Source organism: Chiloscyllium punctatum, chromosome 3, assembly GCF_047496795.1.
Source record: "Chiloscyllium punctatum isolate Juve2018m chromosome 3, sChiPun1.3, whole genome shotgun sequence".
In the NCBI taxonomy this organism is placed as follows: Eukaryota; Metazoa; Chordata; class Chondrichthyes; order Orectolobiformes; family Hemiscylliidae; genus Chiloscyllium; species Chiloscyllium punctatum.
Window position 1 is genome coordinate 135,717,311 of NC_092741.1, and position 16,793 is coordinate 135,734,103.

General features: G+C 51.7%; 1 protein-coding gene across 5 annotated transcripts in view; it reads right to left on the reverse strand.

The window, feature by feature from the left end:
- pxdn (peroxidasin) overlaps window positions 1-16,793 on the reverse strand; it is a 257,223-nt gene that overhangs the window by 139,814 nt on the left and 100,616 nt on the right. For 4 of the 5 annotated variants that reach the window (XM_072561008.1, XM_072561006.1, XM_072561007.1 and 1 more), the window contains exon 2: window positions 12,389-12,460. In XM_072561008.1, coding sequence (XP_072417109.1) covers window positions 12,389-12,460 — 72 coding nt within the window. Of the gene's footprint in view, window positions 1-12,388; window positions 12,461-15,889; window positions 15,984-16,793 lie in introns of all 5 variants that reach the window. The other variant, XM_072561009.1, reaches the window with a different exon arrangement.

The window sequence follows — 16,793 nt, forward strand, 5'->3', positions numbered from 1 at the left end:
GATTGAAATACAAGGAATAGCTAATCAGCATTCTCCACAAACACAAGAACCATGTGATTCAGGTTGTCATTGAGATGAGATGTGACAATGAGGAAATTCTTGGGAAATCACTGATGGATTGGATTGGCAAATCGCCCAGAAACGGTAGTCGACCGGGGGATGGAGGCTAGGGGCTAGGGGCCAATAGACTCTGTCCTTCTACATGTAAGAATTAACCCTCATTGAGAAAGACACGGGTTAATTATTACAATCTTTCCGTGAGTTCTGCATCGACTTTCACAAGACATTCATTGAGGATGGGGCAATGTTTTGATGGCAGGAAAATCATGAGTTCATTTCATACTGTTATGAAGATTTGATATCGAAAATATTGATTTATAGTATTACTAGTTTAAGCTATAAACCCAGAACATTTCAAAAGGACACTTCGCAAAGCAGACGTCACGGGCTATAACAGCAATAATGCTGCATTTTCATGGAACAAACCGTCTGTATAGAGACGCCATGTTTGCAACACCTTGCGAGAAAGGTCAGTGACCCATACTGTTGGTGGAACTGAACACAGGCAGTCAGAGAGATTACTTAGCCTTTGCCTCCTCTCCTGGACCTGCAGCCCACCCCCAGCCAAATCCCAACCACCAGCCCCCACCCTCTCTATTTTTATTTTCTCCCCCCCTTTCTCAAAGGCTAAGAGTTGTACTTCCTTCAACCTGAAAATTTCCTTATCACGAGTCGAGGTGGATAAAGGAAAATTCAAAATGAACGCCACTGTCTCATAGAAACCCTACAGTGCAGAAAGGGACCATTCGGACCATTGAGTCTGCATCAACCTTCCTAAGAGCATATGAGGGGCATGGAGATGGTAAATAGGGGTCAGGGACTCCAGAAATAGAGGGCATAGATTTAGGGTGAGGGGAAAGATATAAAAGAGACCTAAGGGGCAACGTTTTCACGCACAGGGTGGTACGGGTATGGAATGCACTGCCAGTGGAAGTGGTGGAGGCTGGAAAAATTACAACATTTAAGAGGCATTTGGATGGGGATATGAATAGGAAGGGTTTGGAGGGATATGGGCCGGGTGCTAGCAGGTGGGATTAGATTTTGTTGGGATATCTGGCCGGCGTGGACAGGTTGAACCGAAGGGTCTGTTTCTAAGCTGCACATCTCTACAACTATGACTTCTCAAGAACAGCAGTTGTACATATTTGCACAATTTACAGCTATTGTTAATAATCTTTACATCTTTGCTGGAGGATATTTTGTTTGCAAGAAACTATTTCTTGTAACCTGAGGAACATGTTAACATGTTTCTGATAGTGAGTCATTCACAGCCTGATAAATTGACAATATAACTTCGCTTTTTAAACACAAACTTTGCGATCACTGGAGTAGAGCAAGAAAAGGCATCAAGGTAAAAACAATGACTGCAGATGCTGGAAACCAGATTCTGGATTAGTGGTGCTGGAAGAGCACAGTAGTTCAGGAAGCATCCAAGGAGCTTCGAAATTGACGTTTCGGGCAAAAGCCCTTCATCAGGAATAGGCTTTTGCCCGAAACATCGATTTTGAAGCTACTTGGATGCTGCCTGAACTGCTGTGCTCTTCCAGCACCACTAATCCAGAACAAGGAAAGGCATCAGTTCACTTCCAAACGAGTTCTAACAATATCCCGTGAATAATTGAAAAATAAAGAGAAAATAAACTTTGCATCTACATAGCACTTTTCATGGCCAGAGGACATCTCAAAGTGCTTTGCAGCCAATAAAGTTATTTTTTCTATTGAATGTAGTCACAGTTATAGCATAGGAAATGTGATTGGTGTTCAGCAAACTCCCACAGACAGTAATGTGATAACATTCAGATACATAATCTGGCTTTTCTTAGTCTGAATGTTGGAGGATTAATTATAAACCAGTATCTTCTCTGCACTTTTTCAAAGTCATGCCAGAGAATCATTTATCAGCCCAGCAGCAGAGCAGGGATTTGATTTAGAGTTTCATTGAAAAGATGGCACCTCCAACAATGTAATGTTCCTTCAGACTTGACGTCTGCAACCAAGCCCTGGATTGGGATCTGAATCCGACATCTTGTGATTCAGAGGCAATATGCTACAAATTGAGTGACAGCTGACAAAAAAAAGGAAGAAGAGATGGCATAAGGAAATTGACCTTCTATCCAAAAAATGAAGAAGACCAAGAACAATATAGAAAATGAGTTAAGGATTCGGTCGAAATGATGTAGAAATTGGTGAATTTGACCATTAATTAGCTGTTTATTAGGGTTAGAGGACCCCTTTCTGGGAACCGCATAAGGATGATGATATTCCGAGGAGAATGAAAATGGATTAAGTGTAGGAGAGCTTGAATGATGATATTGGATGGCAGCAAAAAGTTAGGAGGGAAACAACAGCAAGACAATGAAAAGGATACCACGGAGGTCAGAAGTCATATAGAAATCAGGGGCAGAAGTTGCAGATACTAAATCAGGTCAGAGCAGAGGTGTAAGATGAAGAAAATGGTGTTGACCTCCTGTTGCCTCTATTCCCAACCATCGCAACTTTGACAAAAGAGGGAACATGGTGACCTTTTTTAGTTTGTTAATGCTTAAATGATAATGGGGCCAATTAAGCAAGTCACCTCTGATCCTTTGAAAATTTCAGCTGCCTTCTAGACCAGTCCCAAGCAGACCAGCTCGGGGCGGAGACTAAATCAATAGCATTTTGAATGCAAATCAACTCAGACTTAAATCTTAGTGAAGAGGCAAAGATGACTTGGAATAGAGCAGAGCAGGGGGGAGCAGATCAGGGCAGGGCAGAGCAAAACAGAATAGAGGAGGGTGGAGTAGAGAAGGGTGGGGTAGAGGAGGTTGAGATAGAGGAGGGTGGGGTAGAGGAGGGTGGAGTACAGGAGAGTGGGGTAAGGAGAGTGGGGTAAGGAGAGTGGGGTAAGGAGAGTGGGGTAAGGAGAGTGTGGTAAGGAGAGTGGGGTAAGGAGAGTGGGGTAAGGAGAGTGGGGTAAGGAGAGTGGGGTAAGGAGAGTGGGGTAAGGAGATAAGGAGAGTGGGGTAGAGGAGGGTGGGGTAGAAGAGGGTGGGGTAGAAGAGGGTGGGGTAGAAGAGGGTGGGGTAGAAGAGGGTGGGGTAGAAGAGGGTGGGGTAGAAGAGGGTGGGGTAGAAGAGGGTGGGGTCCAGGAGGGAAGGTACAGGAAGGTGGGGTACACGCGGGTGGGGGAGAAGAGAGTAGGGTACATGAGGGTGGAGTACAAGAGGGTGGGGTACGGGTGGGGGAGAAGAGAGTAGGGTACATGAGGGTGGAGTACAAGAGGGTGGGGTACGGGAGGGTGGTCCAGGAGGTTGAGGTAGAGGAAGGTGGGGTAGAGGAAGGTGGTGAAGTGGAGGGTGGAGTACATGATGGTGGGTACTGGAGGGTGAGGTATTGGAGGGTGGAGTAGAGGAGGGTGGAGTAGAGGAGGGTGGAGTAGAGGAGGGTGCTATACAGGAGCGCGGGGTACAGGAAGGAGGGGGAGAAGAGAATGGGGTACAGGAGGGTGGGGTACAAGAGGGTGGGGTTCAGGAGGGTGGGGTTCAGGAGGGTGGGGTTCAGGAGGGTGGAGTTCAGGAGGGTGGAGTTCAGGAGGGTGGAGTTCAGGGAAGTGAGGTACAGGGGGGTGGGGTAGAGGAGGGTGGAGTGGAGGAGGGTGGAGTAGAGGAGGGTGGAGTCCAGGAGGGTGGAGTCCAGGAGGGTGGAGTTCAGGAGGGTGGAGTTCAGGAGGGTGGAGTTCAGGAGGGTGGAGTTCAGGAGGGTGGAGTTCAGGAGGGTGGAGTTCAGGAGGGTGGGGTACAGGGAAGTGAGGTACAGGGAAGTGAGGTACAGGGGGGTGGGGTAGAGGAGGGTGGAGTCCAGGAGGGTGGAGTCCAGGAGGGTGGAGTCCAGGAGGGTGGAGTCCAGGAGGGTGGAGTCCAGGAGGGTGGGGCGGAGGAGGGTGGGGCGGAGGAGGGTGGGACGGAGGAGGGTGGGGCGGAGGAGGGTGGGGCGGAGGAGGGTGGGGCGGAGGAGGGTGGGGCGGAGGAGGGTGGGGCGGAGGAGGGTGGGGCGGAGGAGGGTGGAGTGGAGGAGGGTGGAATGGAGGAGGGTGCTATACAGGAGCGTGGGGTACAGGAAGGAGGGGGAGAAGAGAATGGGGTACAGGAGGGTGGGGTACAAGAGGGTGGAGTAGAGGAGGGTGGGGTAGAGAGGGTGGGGTTCAGGAGGGTGGAGTTCAGGAGGGTGGGGTACAGGGATGTGAGGTACAGGGGGGTGGGGTAGAGGAGGGTGGGGTAGAGGAGGGTGGAGTAGCGGAGGGTGGAGTAGCGGAGGGTGGAGTAGCGGAGGGTGGAGTAGCGGAGGGTAGGGTACAAGAGGGTAGGGTACAAGAGGGTAGGGTACAAGAGGGTAGGGTACAAGAGGGTGGGGTAGAGGGGGTTGGGGTAGAGGGGGTTGGGGTAGAGGGGGTTGGGGTAGAGGGGGTTGGGGTAGAGGGGGTGGAGTACAGGAGGGTGGTGTAGAGGAGGGTGGAGAAGAGGAGGAAGGGGTTGTGGTGGGTGGGGCACTGGAAGGTGGGGTAGAGGAGGGTGGGGTAAGTAGAGTGGGGTAAGGAGAGTGGGGTGGAGGACGGTGGAGTAGGGAAGGGTGGAGTAGAAGTGGGTGGAGTAGAGGAGGGTGGAGTAGAGGAGGGTGGAGTAGAGGAGGGGGTGCTATACAGGAGCGTGGGGTACAGGAGGGTGGAGAAGAGGAGGGTGGAGAAGAGGAGGGTGGGTGGAGAAGGGTGGGTGGAGAAGGGTGGGTGGAGGAGGGTGGGTGGAGGAGGGTGGGTGGAGGAGGGTGGGGTAAGGAGAGTGGGGTAAGGAGAGTGGGGTAAGGAGAGTGGGGTAAGGAGAGTGGGGTAGAGGAGGGTGGAGTAGAGGAGGGTGGAGTAGAGGAGGGTGGAGTAGAGGAGGGGGTGCTATACAGAAGGGTGGGATACAGGAGGGTGGTGCAGCAAGGTGGAGTACAGGAGGGTGGGGAACAGGAGGGTGGGGTACAAGAGGATGGGGTACAAGAGGAGGAGGGTGGGGGAGAAGAGAATGGGGTACAGGAGGGTGGAGTAGAGGAGGGTGGGGTACAAGAGGGTGGAGTAGAGGAGGATGGTGTTCAGGAGGGAGGGTTCAGGAGGGTAGGGTTCAGGAGGGTGGGGTACAGGGGGGTGGGGTACAGGGGGTGGGGTAGAGGGGGGTGGGGTAAAGGAGGGTGGGGTAAAGGAGGGTGGGGTAAAGGAGGGTGGGGTAAAGGAGGGTGGGGTAAAGGAGGGTGCAGTAGAGGAGGGTGCAGTAGAGGAGGGTGGAGAAGAGGAGGATGGAGAAGAGAAGGGTGGGGTACAGGAGGGTGGGGTACAGGAGGGTGGGGTACAGGAGGGTGGGGTACAGGAGGGTGCTGTAAGGAGAGTGGGGTAAGGAGAGTGGGGTGGAGGACGGTGGGGTAGAGGAGGGTGCAGTAGAGGAGGGTGCTATACCAGAGGAGGTTGGGGAAGAGGAGGTTGGTGTAGAGGAGGGTGGAGTACAAGAGGGTGGGGTAGGGGAGGGTGGAGAAGAGGAGGGTGGAGAAGAGGAGGGTGGAGAAGAGGAGGGTGGAGAAGAGGAGGGTGGAGAAGAGGAGGGTGGAGAAGAGGAGGGTGGGGTACAGGAGAGTGGGGTAAGGAGAGTGGGGTAAGGAGAGTGGGGTGGAGGACGGTGGGGTGGAGGACGGTGGGGTGGAGGACGGTGGGGTGGAGGACGGTGGGGTGGAGGAGGTGGAGCAGAGGAGGGTGGGGTACAGGAGGGAAGAGAAGAGGAGGGTGGAGAAGAGGAGGGTGGAGAAGAGGAGGGTGGAGAAGAGGAGGGTGGAGTGAGGAGAGTTGGATGAGGAGAGTTGGGTGAGGAGAGTGGGGTGAGGAGAGTGGGGTGAGGAGAGTGGGGTGAGGAGAGTGGGGTGAGGAGAGTGGGGTGAGGAGAGTGGGGTGAGGAGAGTGGGGTAGAGGAGGGTGGAGTAGAGGAGGGTGGAGTAGAGGAGGGTGGAGTAGAGGAGGGTGGAGTAGAGGAGGGTGGAGTAGAGGGGGGTGGAGTAGAGGGGGGTGGAGTAGAGGGGGGTGGAGTAGAGGGGGGTGGAGTAGAGGGGGGTGGAGTAGAGGGGGGTGGAGTAGAGGGGGGTGGGGTACAGGAGGGTGGGGTACAGGAGGGTGGTCAAGGAGGGTGGGGTACAGGAAGGTGGAGCAGAGGAGGGTGGAGTACAGGTGGGTGGAGTAGAGGAGGGTGGAGAAGAGGAGGGTGGAGAAGAGGAGGGTGGAGAAGAGGAGGGTGGAGAAGAGGAGGGTGGATTAGAGGAGGGTGGATTAGAGGAGGGTGGATTAGAGGAGGGCGGGGTAGAGGAGGGCGGGGTAGAGGAAGGTGGAGCAGAAGAGGGTGGGATATAGGAGGGCGGGGAACAGGAGGGCGGGGAACAGGAGGGCGGGGAACAGGAGGGCGGGGAACAGGAGGGTTGAGTAGAGGAGGATGGGGGACAGGAGGGTGGAGTAGAGGAGGGTGGAGTAGAGGAGGTAAAAACGATGTAAAAACAACGAGCCCTGATGAAGGGCTTTTGTCCGAAACGTCGATTTCGAAGTTCCTTGGATGCTGCCTGAACTGCTGTGCTCTTCCAGCACCACTAATCCAGAGAATGGAGTAGAGGAGGTTGGGGTACAGAAGGGTGAAGTAGAGGAGGGTGGAGTACAGGAGGTTGGGGTAGCGCAGGGTGGAGTAGAGCAGGGTGGAGCAGAGGAGGGTGGAGCAGAGGAGGGTGGAGTACAGGAAGGTGGAGTAGAGGAGGGTGGAGTAGAGGAGGGTGGAGTAGAGGAGGGTGGAGTAGAGGAGGGTGGGGTACAGGAGGTTGGATTAGAGGAGGGTGGAGTAGAGGAGGGTGGAGTAGAGGAGGGTGGAGTAGAGGAGGGTGGGGTAGTGGAGGGCGGGGTGGAGGTGGGCGGGGTGGAGGTGGGCGGGGTGGAGGTGGGCGGGGTGGAGGTGGGCGGGGTGGAGGAGGGCGGAGTAGAGGAGGTTGGGGTAGAGGAGGGTGGAGAAGAAGAGGGTAGTACAGGAGGGTGAGGTACAGGAGGGTGGGGTACAAGAGGATGGGGTACAAGAGGAGGAGGGTGGGGGAGAAGAGAATGGGGTACAGGAGGGTGGAGTAGAGGAGGGTGGGGTACAAGAGGGTGGAGTAGAGGAGGATGGTGTTCAGGAGGGAGGGTTCAGGAGGGTAGGGTTCAGGAGGGTGGGGTACAGGGGGGTGGAGTAGAGGAGGGTGGAGTAGAGGAGGGTGGAGTAGAGGAGGGTGGAGTAGAGGAGGGGGTGCTATACAGAAGGGTGGGGTACAGGAGGGTGGTGCAGCAAGGTGGAGTACAGGAGGGTGGGGAACAGGAGGGTGGGGTACAAGAGGATGGGGTACAAGAGGAGGAGGGTGGGGGAGAAGAGAATGGGGTACAGGAGGGTGGAGTAGAGGAGGGTGGGGTACAAGAGGGTGGAGTAGAGGAGGATGGTGTTCAGGAGGGAGGGTTCAGGAGGGTAGGGTTCAGGAGGGTGGGGTACAGGGGGGTGGGGTACAGGGGGGTGGGGTACAGGGGGGTGGGGTACAGGGGGGTGGGGTAGAGGAGGGTGGGGTAGAGGAGGGTGGGGTAAAGGAGGGTGGGGTAAAGGAGGGTGGGGTAAAGGAGGGTGGAGTAGAGGAGGGTGGAGTAGAGGAGGGTGGAGTAGAGGAGGGTGGAGAAGAAGAGGGTGGAGAAGAAGAGGGTAGTACAGGAGGGTGAGGTACAGGAGGGTGGGGTACAAGTGGGTGGAGTAGAGGATGAAGGGGTAGCGGTGGGTGGGGTACTGGTGGGTGGGGTACTGGAGGGTGGGGTACTGGAGGGTGGGGTAGAGGAGCGTGGGGCATAGGAAGGTGGGATAGAGGAGGGTGGAGAAGAGGAGGGTGGAGAAGAGGAGGGTGGAGAAGAGGAGGGTGGGGTGGAGGAGGGTGGGGTGGAGGAGGGTGGAGTAGAGGAGGGTGGGGTAGAGGAGGGTGCTATACAGGAAGGTAGGGTACAGGAAGGTGGAGTAGAGGAGGGTCGGATATAAGAGGGTGGCGTACAGGAGGGTGGCGTACAGGAGGGCGGGGAACAGGAGGGCGGGGAACAGGAGGGCGGGGAACAGGAGGGCGGGGAACAGGAGGGCGGGGAACAGGAGGGCGGGGAACAGGAGGGCGGGGAACAGGAGGGCAGGGAACAGGAGGGAGGTCGGGGAACAGGAGGTCGGGGAACAGGAGGGTTGAGTAGAGGAGGATGGGGAACAGGAGGGTGGGGTAGAGGAGGGTGGAATAGAGGAGGGTGGAATAGAGGAGGGTGGGGTACAGGAGGGAGGGGTACAGGAGGGAGGGGTACAGGAGGGAGGGGTAGAGGTGGGTGGGGTACTGGAGGGTGGGGTACTGGAGGGTGGGGTACTGGAGGGTGGGGTACTGGAGGGTTGGGTGGAAGAGGGTGGAGCAGAGGAGGGTGGAGTAGAGGAGGGTGGGATGGAGGAGGTTGGAGAAGAGGAGGGTGGGATAGAGGAGGGTGGGATAGAGGAGGGTGGGATAGAGGAGGGTGGGATAGAGGAGGGTGGGATAGAGGAGGGTGGGGTGGAGGAGGATGGGATAAGGAGAGTGGGGTAGAGGAGGGTGTAGTAGAGGAGGGTGGAGTAGAGGGGGTGGAGTAGAGGGGGGTGGAGTAGAGGGAGGTGATATACAGGAGGGTGGGGTATAGGAGGGTGGTCCAGGAGGGTGGGGTACAGGAAGGTGGAGCAGAGGTGGGTGGAGTACAGGTGGGTGGAGTACAGGTGTGTGGAGTAGAGGAGGATGGAGTAGAGGAGGGTGGTAGTACAGGAGGGTGGGGTAGAGGAGGGGGAAGTATAGGAGGGTGGGGTACAGGAGGGAGGGGTAGAGGAGGGAGGGTAGAGAGGGTGGGGTAGAGGGGGTAGGGTAGAGGGGATGGGGTAGAGGGGGTGGGGCACAGGAAGGTGGAGTAGAGGAGGGTGGGGTAGAGGAGGGTGGTGGCGAGGGTGGTGGAGTACAGGAAGGTGGTGTAGAGGCAGGTGGAGTGGAGGAGGGTGGAGTAAAGGAGCGTGGGGTACAGGAGGGTGGAGTAGAGGAGGGGGTACAGGAGGGTGGAGTAGAGGAGGGGGTACAGGAGGGTGGGGTAGAGGATGGTGGAGGAGAGGAGAGTGGGGTACTGGGGGCTGATGTACTGAAGGGTGGTGTAGAGGAGGGTGGGGTAGAGGAGGGGGGAGTACAAGAGGGTGGGGTACAGGAGGGTGTAGAAGAGGGTGGAGTGCAGGAGGGTGGAATAGATGAGGGTGGAATAGAGGAGGGTGGGGTAGAGGAAGGTGGGGTGGAGGAGGATGGGATAAGGAGAGTGGGGTAGAGGGGGGTGGAGTAGAGGGGGGTGGAGTAGAGGGGGGTGGAGTAGAGGGGGGTGGAGTAGAGGGGGGTGGAGTAGAGGGGGGTGGAGTAGAGGGGGGTGGAGTAGAGGGGGGTGATATACAGGAGGGTGGGATATAGGAGGGTGGTCCAGGAGGGTGGGGTACAGGAAGGTGGAGCAGAGGAGAGTGGAGCAGAGGAGGGTGGAGTAGAGGAGGGTGGGGTAGAGGAGGGTGGGGTAGAGGAGGGGTAAGTACAGGAGGGTGGGGTACAAGAGGGAGGGGTACAGGAGGGAGGGGTACAGGAGGGAGAGGTACAGGAGGGTGGGGTAGAGGGGTGGGCCACAGGAAGGTGAAGTAGAGGAGGGTGGGATAGAGGAGGGTGGTGTAGAGGGTGGTGGAGTACAGGAAGGTGGTGTAGAGGCCGGTGGAGTGGAGGAGGGTGGAGTAATGGAGTGTGGGGTACAGGAGAGCGGAGTAGAGGAGGTGGGTACAGGAGGGTGGGTTAGAGGATGGTGGAGTAGAGGAGTGTGCGGTACTGGGGGGTGGTGTACTGAAAGGTGGGGTAGAGGAGGGTGGGGTACAAGAGGGTGGGGTACAGGAGGGGTGGAGTAGAGGAAGGTGGGGTAGAGGAAGGTGGGGTAGAGGAAGGTGGGATGGAGGAGGGTGGGGTGGAGGAGGATGGGATAAGGAGAGTGGGGTAGAGGAGGGTGGGGTGGAGGAGGGTGGGGTGGAGGAGGGTGCTATACAGGAAGGTGGAGCAGAGGAGGGTGGGATAGAGGAGGGCGGGATAGAGGAGGGCAAAGTACAGGAGGGTGGGAAACAGGAGGGCAGGGAACAGGAGGGTGGAGTAGAGGAGGGTTGAGTAGAGGAGGATGGGGTACAGGAGGGTGGGGTAGAGGCAGGTGGGGTAGAGGCAGGTGGAGTGGAGGAGGGTAGAGTAAAGGAGCGTGGGGTACAGGAGAGTGGGGAAGAGGATGGTGGAGTAGAGGACAGTGGGGTACTGGGGGGTGGTGTACTGAAGGGTGGTGTAGAGGAGGGTGGGGTACAGGAGGGTGTAGAAGAGGGTGGAGTGCAGGAGGGTGGGGTACAGGAGGGTGGGGTAGAGGAAGGTGGGGTGGAGTAGGGTGGGGTAGAGGAAGGTGGGGTAGAGGAAGGTGTGGTACAGGAGGGTGGGGTGGAGGAGGATGGGGTACAGGAAGGTGGAGCAGAGGAGGGTGGAGTAGAGGAGGGTGGAGAAGAGGAGGACGGGATAGAGGAGGGCGGAGTACAGGAAGGCGGAGTACAGGAGGGCGGAGTATAGGAGGGTGGGGAACAGGAGTGCGGGGAACAGGAGGATTGAGTAGAAGAGGATAGGGTACAGGAGGGAGGAGTAGAGGAGGGTTGAGTAGAGGAGGATGGGGTACAGCAGGGTGGAGTAGAGGAGGGTGGAGTAGTGGAGGGTGGGGTACAGGAGGGTGGAGTAGTGGAGGGTGGGGTACAGGAGGGTGGGGTACAGGAGGGTGGAGAAGAGGAGGGTGGAGAAGAGGAGGGTGGAGAAGAGGAGGGTGGAGAAGAGGAGGGTGGGGTACAGGAGGGTGGGGTACAGGAGGGTGGAGAAGAGGAGGGTGGAGAAGAGGAGGGTGGAGTACAAGAGGGTGGAGAAGAGGAGGGTGGAGTACAAGAGGGTGGAGAAGAGGAGGGTGGAGTACAAGAGGGTGGAGTACAAGAGGGTGGTGTAGAGGAGGGTGGAGTGGAGGAGGGTGGAGTGGAGGAGGGTGGAGTGGAGGAGGGTGGAGTGGAGGAGGGTGGTGTACAGGAGGGTGGGTACAGGAGGGTGGGTACAGGAGGGTGGGTACAGGAGGGTGGGATGGAGGAGGGTGGGGAACAGGAGGGTGGGGAACAGGAGGGTGGGGAACAGGATGGTGGGGAACAGGATGGTGGGGAACAGGATGGTGGGGTACAGGAGGGTGGGGTACAGGAGGGTGGGGTACAGGAGCCTTCATTGTCATATGCACTCAAATGACTGCACTGAAAAGTCTGTAATGTCAATGCTTTGGTGCCAGTTAAGTAGGGGATACCTTGGTACAGGTGCTTAAGCATTTGCTAAAGAATTGAAGGAGTTTTAAAAAGTTCTCAAAGTACTTTGAACTACGTTCAGAATAAAAAGAAGTATCTTAAAAAGTAAAGCCCCTTTCACTGAGTCCATGCCCGCCAGGCTTCAGAACTCCAGGCCTCGCTGCCTCCTCTCACTGGCCTGTGGAAATCTGCTATTCCTACTGCTCTGGCCTACATGTGACTGGAAACGTTCAGCAATGCAGTCGATTTTTGTCTGCCCTCTGATATGGCCTGGCAAGGCACAAGGGCAACTGGGGACAGATGCTGATCATACCAACGATGTCTACATCTCAGGCAAGCCCTAAGAAACTTGTTCTGCCAGTGAAAGCCAAACAGGCAACATAATTTCTCAGTCAAAATACAGCACCCACAACACTCTTTCAGAACTGCATTGAAGTATATGTGTTCAAGGCAAGTGGCATTGAGTTCACTATCTTTTGGCGCCAAGTGAACGGTGTTACCAACTCACTGAAGAATCAACAGAATTTTCACAAAATAAAATTCGAGACCAATATTTCGCTAAAAATAAGTGAGTTGTACTTGCATTCCATGTTAAAAACTAGGTTTTTTTGGACTACAAACTTAAAAAAAAACTGGAAAAGATACTGCTTTAAACATTTAAACACAGAAAGACACTGCTGCTCGGGTGATGGCAAAATTACTTTGAGTTCTTTTATTTACATTTTGGCTGAAGAATATTACATTGGAATAGCTTCCCAAATCATTTCATAATCACTCTCCAATATTTCTGTTTTGGCGCAGATGACAGGGAACTGAAAGTGACACAGAAAAACACAAATCTAGCAGGGTTCTGCTGAGAATAAAGAATTTCTGAAAAGGCCACTTACAATGTATTGAGGTGCTTCAAACGTCTGAAAGCTCCAGATGGGATATCTTTGATTTTATTGAATCGCAAATCCCTGAAAGAAACATAAAAAGAAATAACAAGGATAAATCACAACTGAGGGAATCAAGATTCTATTTTTGCTCCTTTTTTTTACTTGAAACAGGTCTTGTAAGATCTTGCAATAAAATATGAAATTCTACCATTGAGTACAAAAAAATCCTACATTTGTCTTTCCTCTCCCTCAGCATAGGTCTAAAATATTTGCTGTACATGTTTTATTTAAACATGTTTAAATAATCTGATGGAAAGTTTAACATAAGATATTTGAGGACTGAGGCATAAAGTCTTAAAAAATTTTAATGACCACTCATACTTTTTTCCCCAAGACACTTTGGACAGTATTCTAATAACAGAAATTGAAATGATACAGAACATTGTCACATCAAATTGACCAAGGCCAATTTCACTACATGATAGCATCCATCTGTAAAGTGGGCTGCAAATTGTAACAGTCAGTCACTATCATATCAGCATTCAATAGATGCGGCTGATTCCAGAATATGACTTGAGATGAATGATCAATAAGGAGAAAAGACAAAAAAAAATAATTTCTCAGTGACAAAGATTATGGGAAAGTGGTGCAGCTGGCCAGATAAAGAGGCACACGGCCCGAAGAGCATTTGGATGGTTGAATGATTCACAGAAAGCTACGCACAGTTGCCAAAAACCACAAGAGGCTTGCGTTTATCATAAAATATGCACAACATCATGTCACATAAATGAAAGAAAAATCTGCGGATCACATGCGATTGTCACCAGCATCTGCTTTGAAAAGTTCAAACCAACAATCCGTTCTGGAGGAAGTCACAGTCGGTCTTGTCATTCAGAGTAAACAGAACTATAAGGGCATGTTATAAATCAACTTCCACCTGCAAACAAGCTGCATGGAAAATAGTCATATTCCAGTACAACTGTATGAAATAGATTTTATTGAAAAGATAGATTTTATGGAAAGAAACAATTACTGACATGCACTGCTCTGTCTTTCTCAAGTCTCCAACTCCAACACAGCCAAGATGACTTCGCAGTGCAGGAAAGGTTACACAAATGCCTAAAATCAAACTTTCATACAGGCCATTGCAAGTGACTGAGACGTATAGAGATTCAGTTACATGACTGGTCGCTGGTTTGATCCGTGTGTCTCTAGAGTACAACCATCACATTCAATATTAACAAATCTGAAGGAATTGATTTCACTTTATCAAACTTTTAGTAAAATAAAAATCTGAAAAGAACTTCTGCTGGCAGAGCTCTCTCTGATCCTTCAAAATCCTTCACTGATGTGAAGCATACAAACTAAAGGATCACTTTGTAGACATAAAGCAAGTCAGAATCAACATAGGCATGAATTAACAGGCAAATTACAGGCAGTATTAACTATGGATTACACATGGAATTGCAGAGATGACCTCATATCCCTCAGAAATGTGGAACCACACAGTCTTTCCACCTAGGCTTTCAGACTTACTCAATAAATTTGGTCCTCATGTCATCTCCAAAAGTAGTTCCATCACTCGAGTTCCCTGGAGATAATTGTTACCCAAACAGCACACTGTTGCAGAATCTCCTTAGCTAGATTTAGAACAGTACTGACGGCACAAATTCCCCACAGCTGCCTTTTGAGCCGTCAGAACCTGTTTTGCCATTCAAATGGATCACAGCTGATCATCTACTTCAATGCAACTCTCCGGTATTACATCCTTGACATCTTTAATCTCTAGAAATCTAGCAACTTTTGTCCTGAACTTGCTCAATGATTGCGTATCCACAACCCTTTAACACAGAGAATTTCAAAGATTCGCCCTCAATAAGAAATGCCGCCTTATCTCAGACCTGGAACAAGGGGTAGACAAGATCTCCAGATTTTAGACTCGCCAGCCAGGAGAAACATCCTACCTTCAACAGCCCTATCACATCCTGCAAGACATCTGTATTTTTCAATAAGCTCACCTCATTCTTTGGAAATATGGAAATCACAGAGCCAGTTTCCTCAATCTCAAGGTTAACATGCAGCTTTCCCCAGCAGCTAGGGAGGCAATTTTAATGCTAAGCTTCATTTTGAGAGGACTAGAACTCAAGAACAGGAATGTACTGCTGAGGGGGTATAAGGCTACAGTGATTCTGCATTTTGAATGCTGTGAGCAGTTTTGGGACCTGTGTCTAAGGAAAGACGTGGAGGCCTTCAAGGGTGCCCAGAGGAGATTCACAGGAATGATGCCAGGGATTAAGGGCATGTCATGTTCAGGATCTAGATCTGCACTCGATGGAGTTTAGAAGGATGGTGGCTGGGTGTGGAATATCTCATTGAAAATTGAGGGCCTGGCTAGAGTGGACATGGAGAGATGTTTCCACTAGTAGGACACACTAACACCTGAAGGCACAGCCTCAAAGTGATGTGACAACCCTTTAGAAGGGAGATGAGAAGGAATTTCTTCAGCCCGAAGGTGGTGAATCTGTGAAATGTGGAGGCCGAATCAATGCACGTATCCAAGATAGAGAGAGATGAGTTCTTGATTATGAAGAGGAAGAAAGGTTAAGGGGAGCAGTGAGGAGAACATATTGAGAAATATATCAGCCATGATTGAATACAGGAGCAGACCAGACAGGCTACATGGCCTCATTCTGCTCCTATGTCTTTTAAGTATAGTGGTCTATTCTCATCATCCTAGGGATTAATTTAGTAAAACTCCACTCCATCTCCTTAATTTGAAGTCTATCCTTCCTGAGGTAAGGAGACAAAAACTGTTAATAATATTACAAGTGCAGGCTCACTGAGATTCCAAAGCTAAAGTCCCCACAGTCTTACAAGATCATAAGGCTGCTCTCTGATTATAGAGATTATGATTAGATCAGATTCCCTACAGTGTGGAAACAGGCCCTTTCGCCCCAAAAGTCCACAGTAACCCTCCAAAGACAACCCACCCAGACCCATTCCCTTACATTTACCCCTGCACCTAACACTATGGGCAATTTAGCATGGCCAATTCACCTAACCTGCACATCTTTGGATTGTGGGAGGAAACCGGAGCACCCGGAGGAAACCCATGCAGGCACGGGGAGAATGTGCAAACTCCACACAGGCAGTTGACCGACGCAGGAATTGAACCCACGTCCCTGGCGCTGTGAGGCAGAAGTACTAACCACTGTGCCACCGTGCCGATCAATGGTGGTGGTTTAACCTGAGGGTCACCGCACCTCAGGTGAGGGGAGAGATAGTGACGTTTACCTCAGTCAGTGCAGGAACCGAACCTATGCTGTTAGCAAAACTCTGTATTACAAACCAGTCATTCAGCTATTTGAGCTAACTGAGCCCCGCACTGAGTAAGAGTGCAGTTCCTTATAAATTAAACTTCTATTCTTTTCCTGTTGTAATCTTTGTTCTTTACAGCAGTAGTTTCGTTTGACAGCCATCTCTTTGATCTCTTCTCCAATTCTGTTGTACCTGCAGCTCCGCTGGGTGTGTGTGGCCACACAACATCCACACTTGAACATCCTTCCTGCTTTTAGGTCAAGGGTTGCCCAGTCACATGATGGACCTTCAAGAAAATTACATTTAGTTCCTTCGCAATCATTGCAAACTCCTAATAGTACTTTTCAACCATCCTTAAAATCTACATTTGATCTAAACAAGCGATATAAAAACAAAATCCTCACTGAACTACTTTCAGATCAAAGGGTATCACAGTGGTGCAGGAAAGGGAAGAAAGCATATTGTTCTGAAGTTGTGGGGGTGTACTGTACCTTTAAGAGAGACTGGAAGCTGGCACAGACTTGAGAAGCACCGAGTGCGCTGAAAGAATTTAAAATGTAACATTTGACTGTGAAACCAATAGTAACACTGAGTTGTCATGACAGAAAAACAAGTTCAAGTTCAGTCAGTCAATCAGTTTAAGTTATACACCGGATACCAACGTCCAATCGAATTTGAATTTGTTTTTGTATCATGACAACTCATCTGCACAAATTCAAATTTGATTGGATGTTGGTATCCGGTGCATAACTTAAACTGATTGACTGACTGAACTTGAACTTGTTTTTCTGTCATGACAACTCAGTGTTACTATTGGTTTCACAGTCAAATGTTACATTTTAAATTCTTTCAGCGCACTCTGTGCTTCTCAAGTCTGTGCCAGCTTCCAGTCTCTCTTAAAGGTACAGTACACCCCCACAACTTCAGAACAATATGCTTATTTTAAACTGATTGGCCAAATTTGAATTTAATTTGATTGAATCTGGCCAATCAGTTTAAATTATGCTCCAGATACCAAATTCTAGTCAAATTTCAATTTACCATTTTGACAACCTCAAACCAATGAAATGATCTGATGTTTTGGGGTATAAAACCA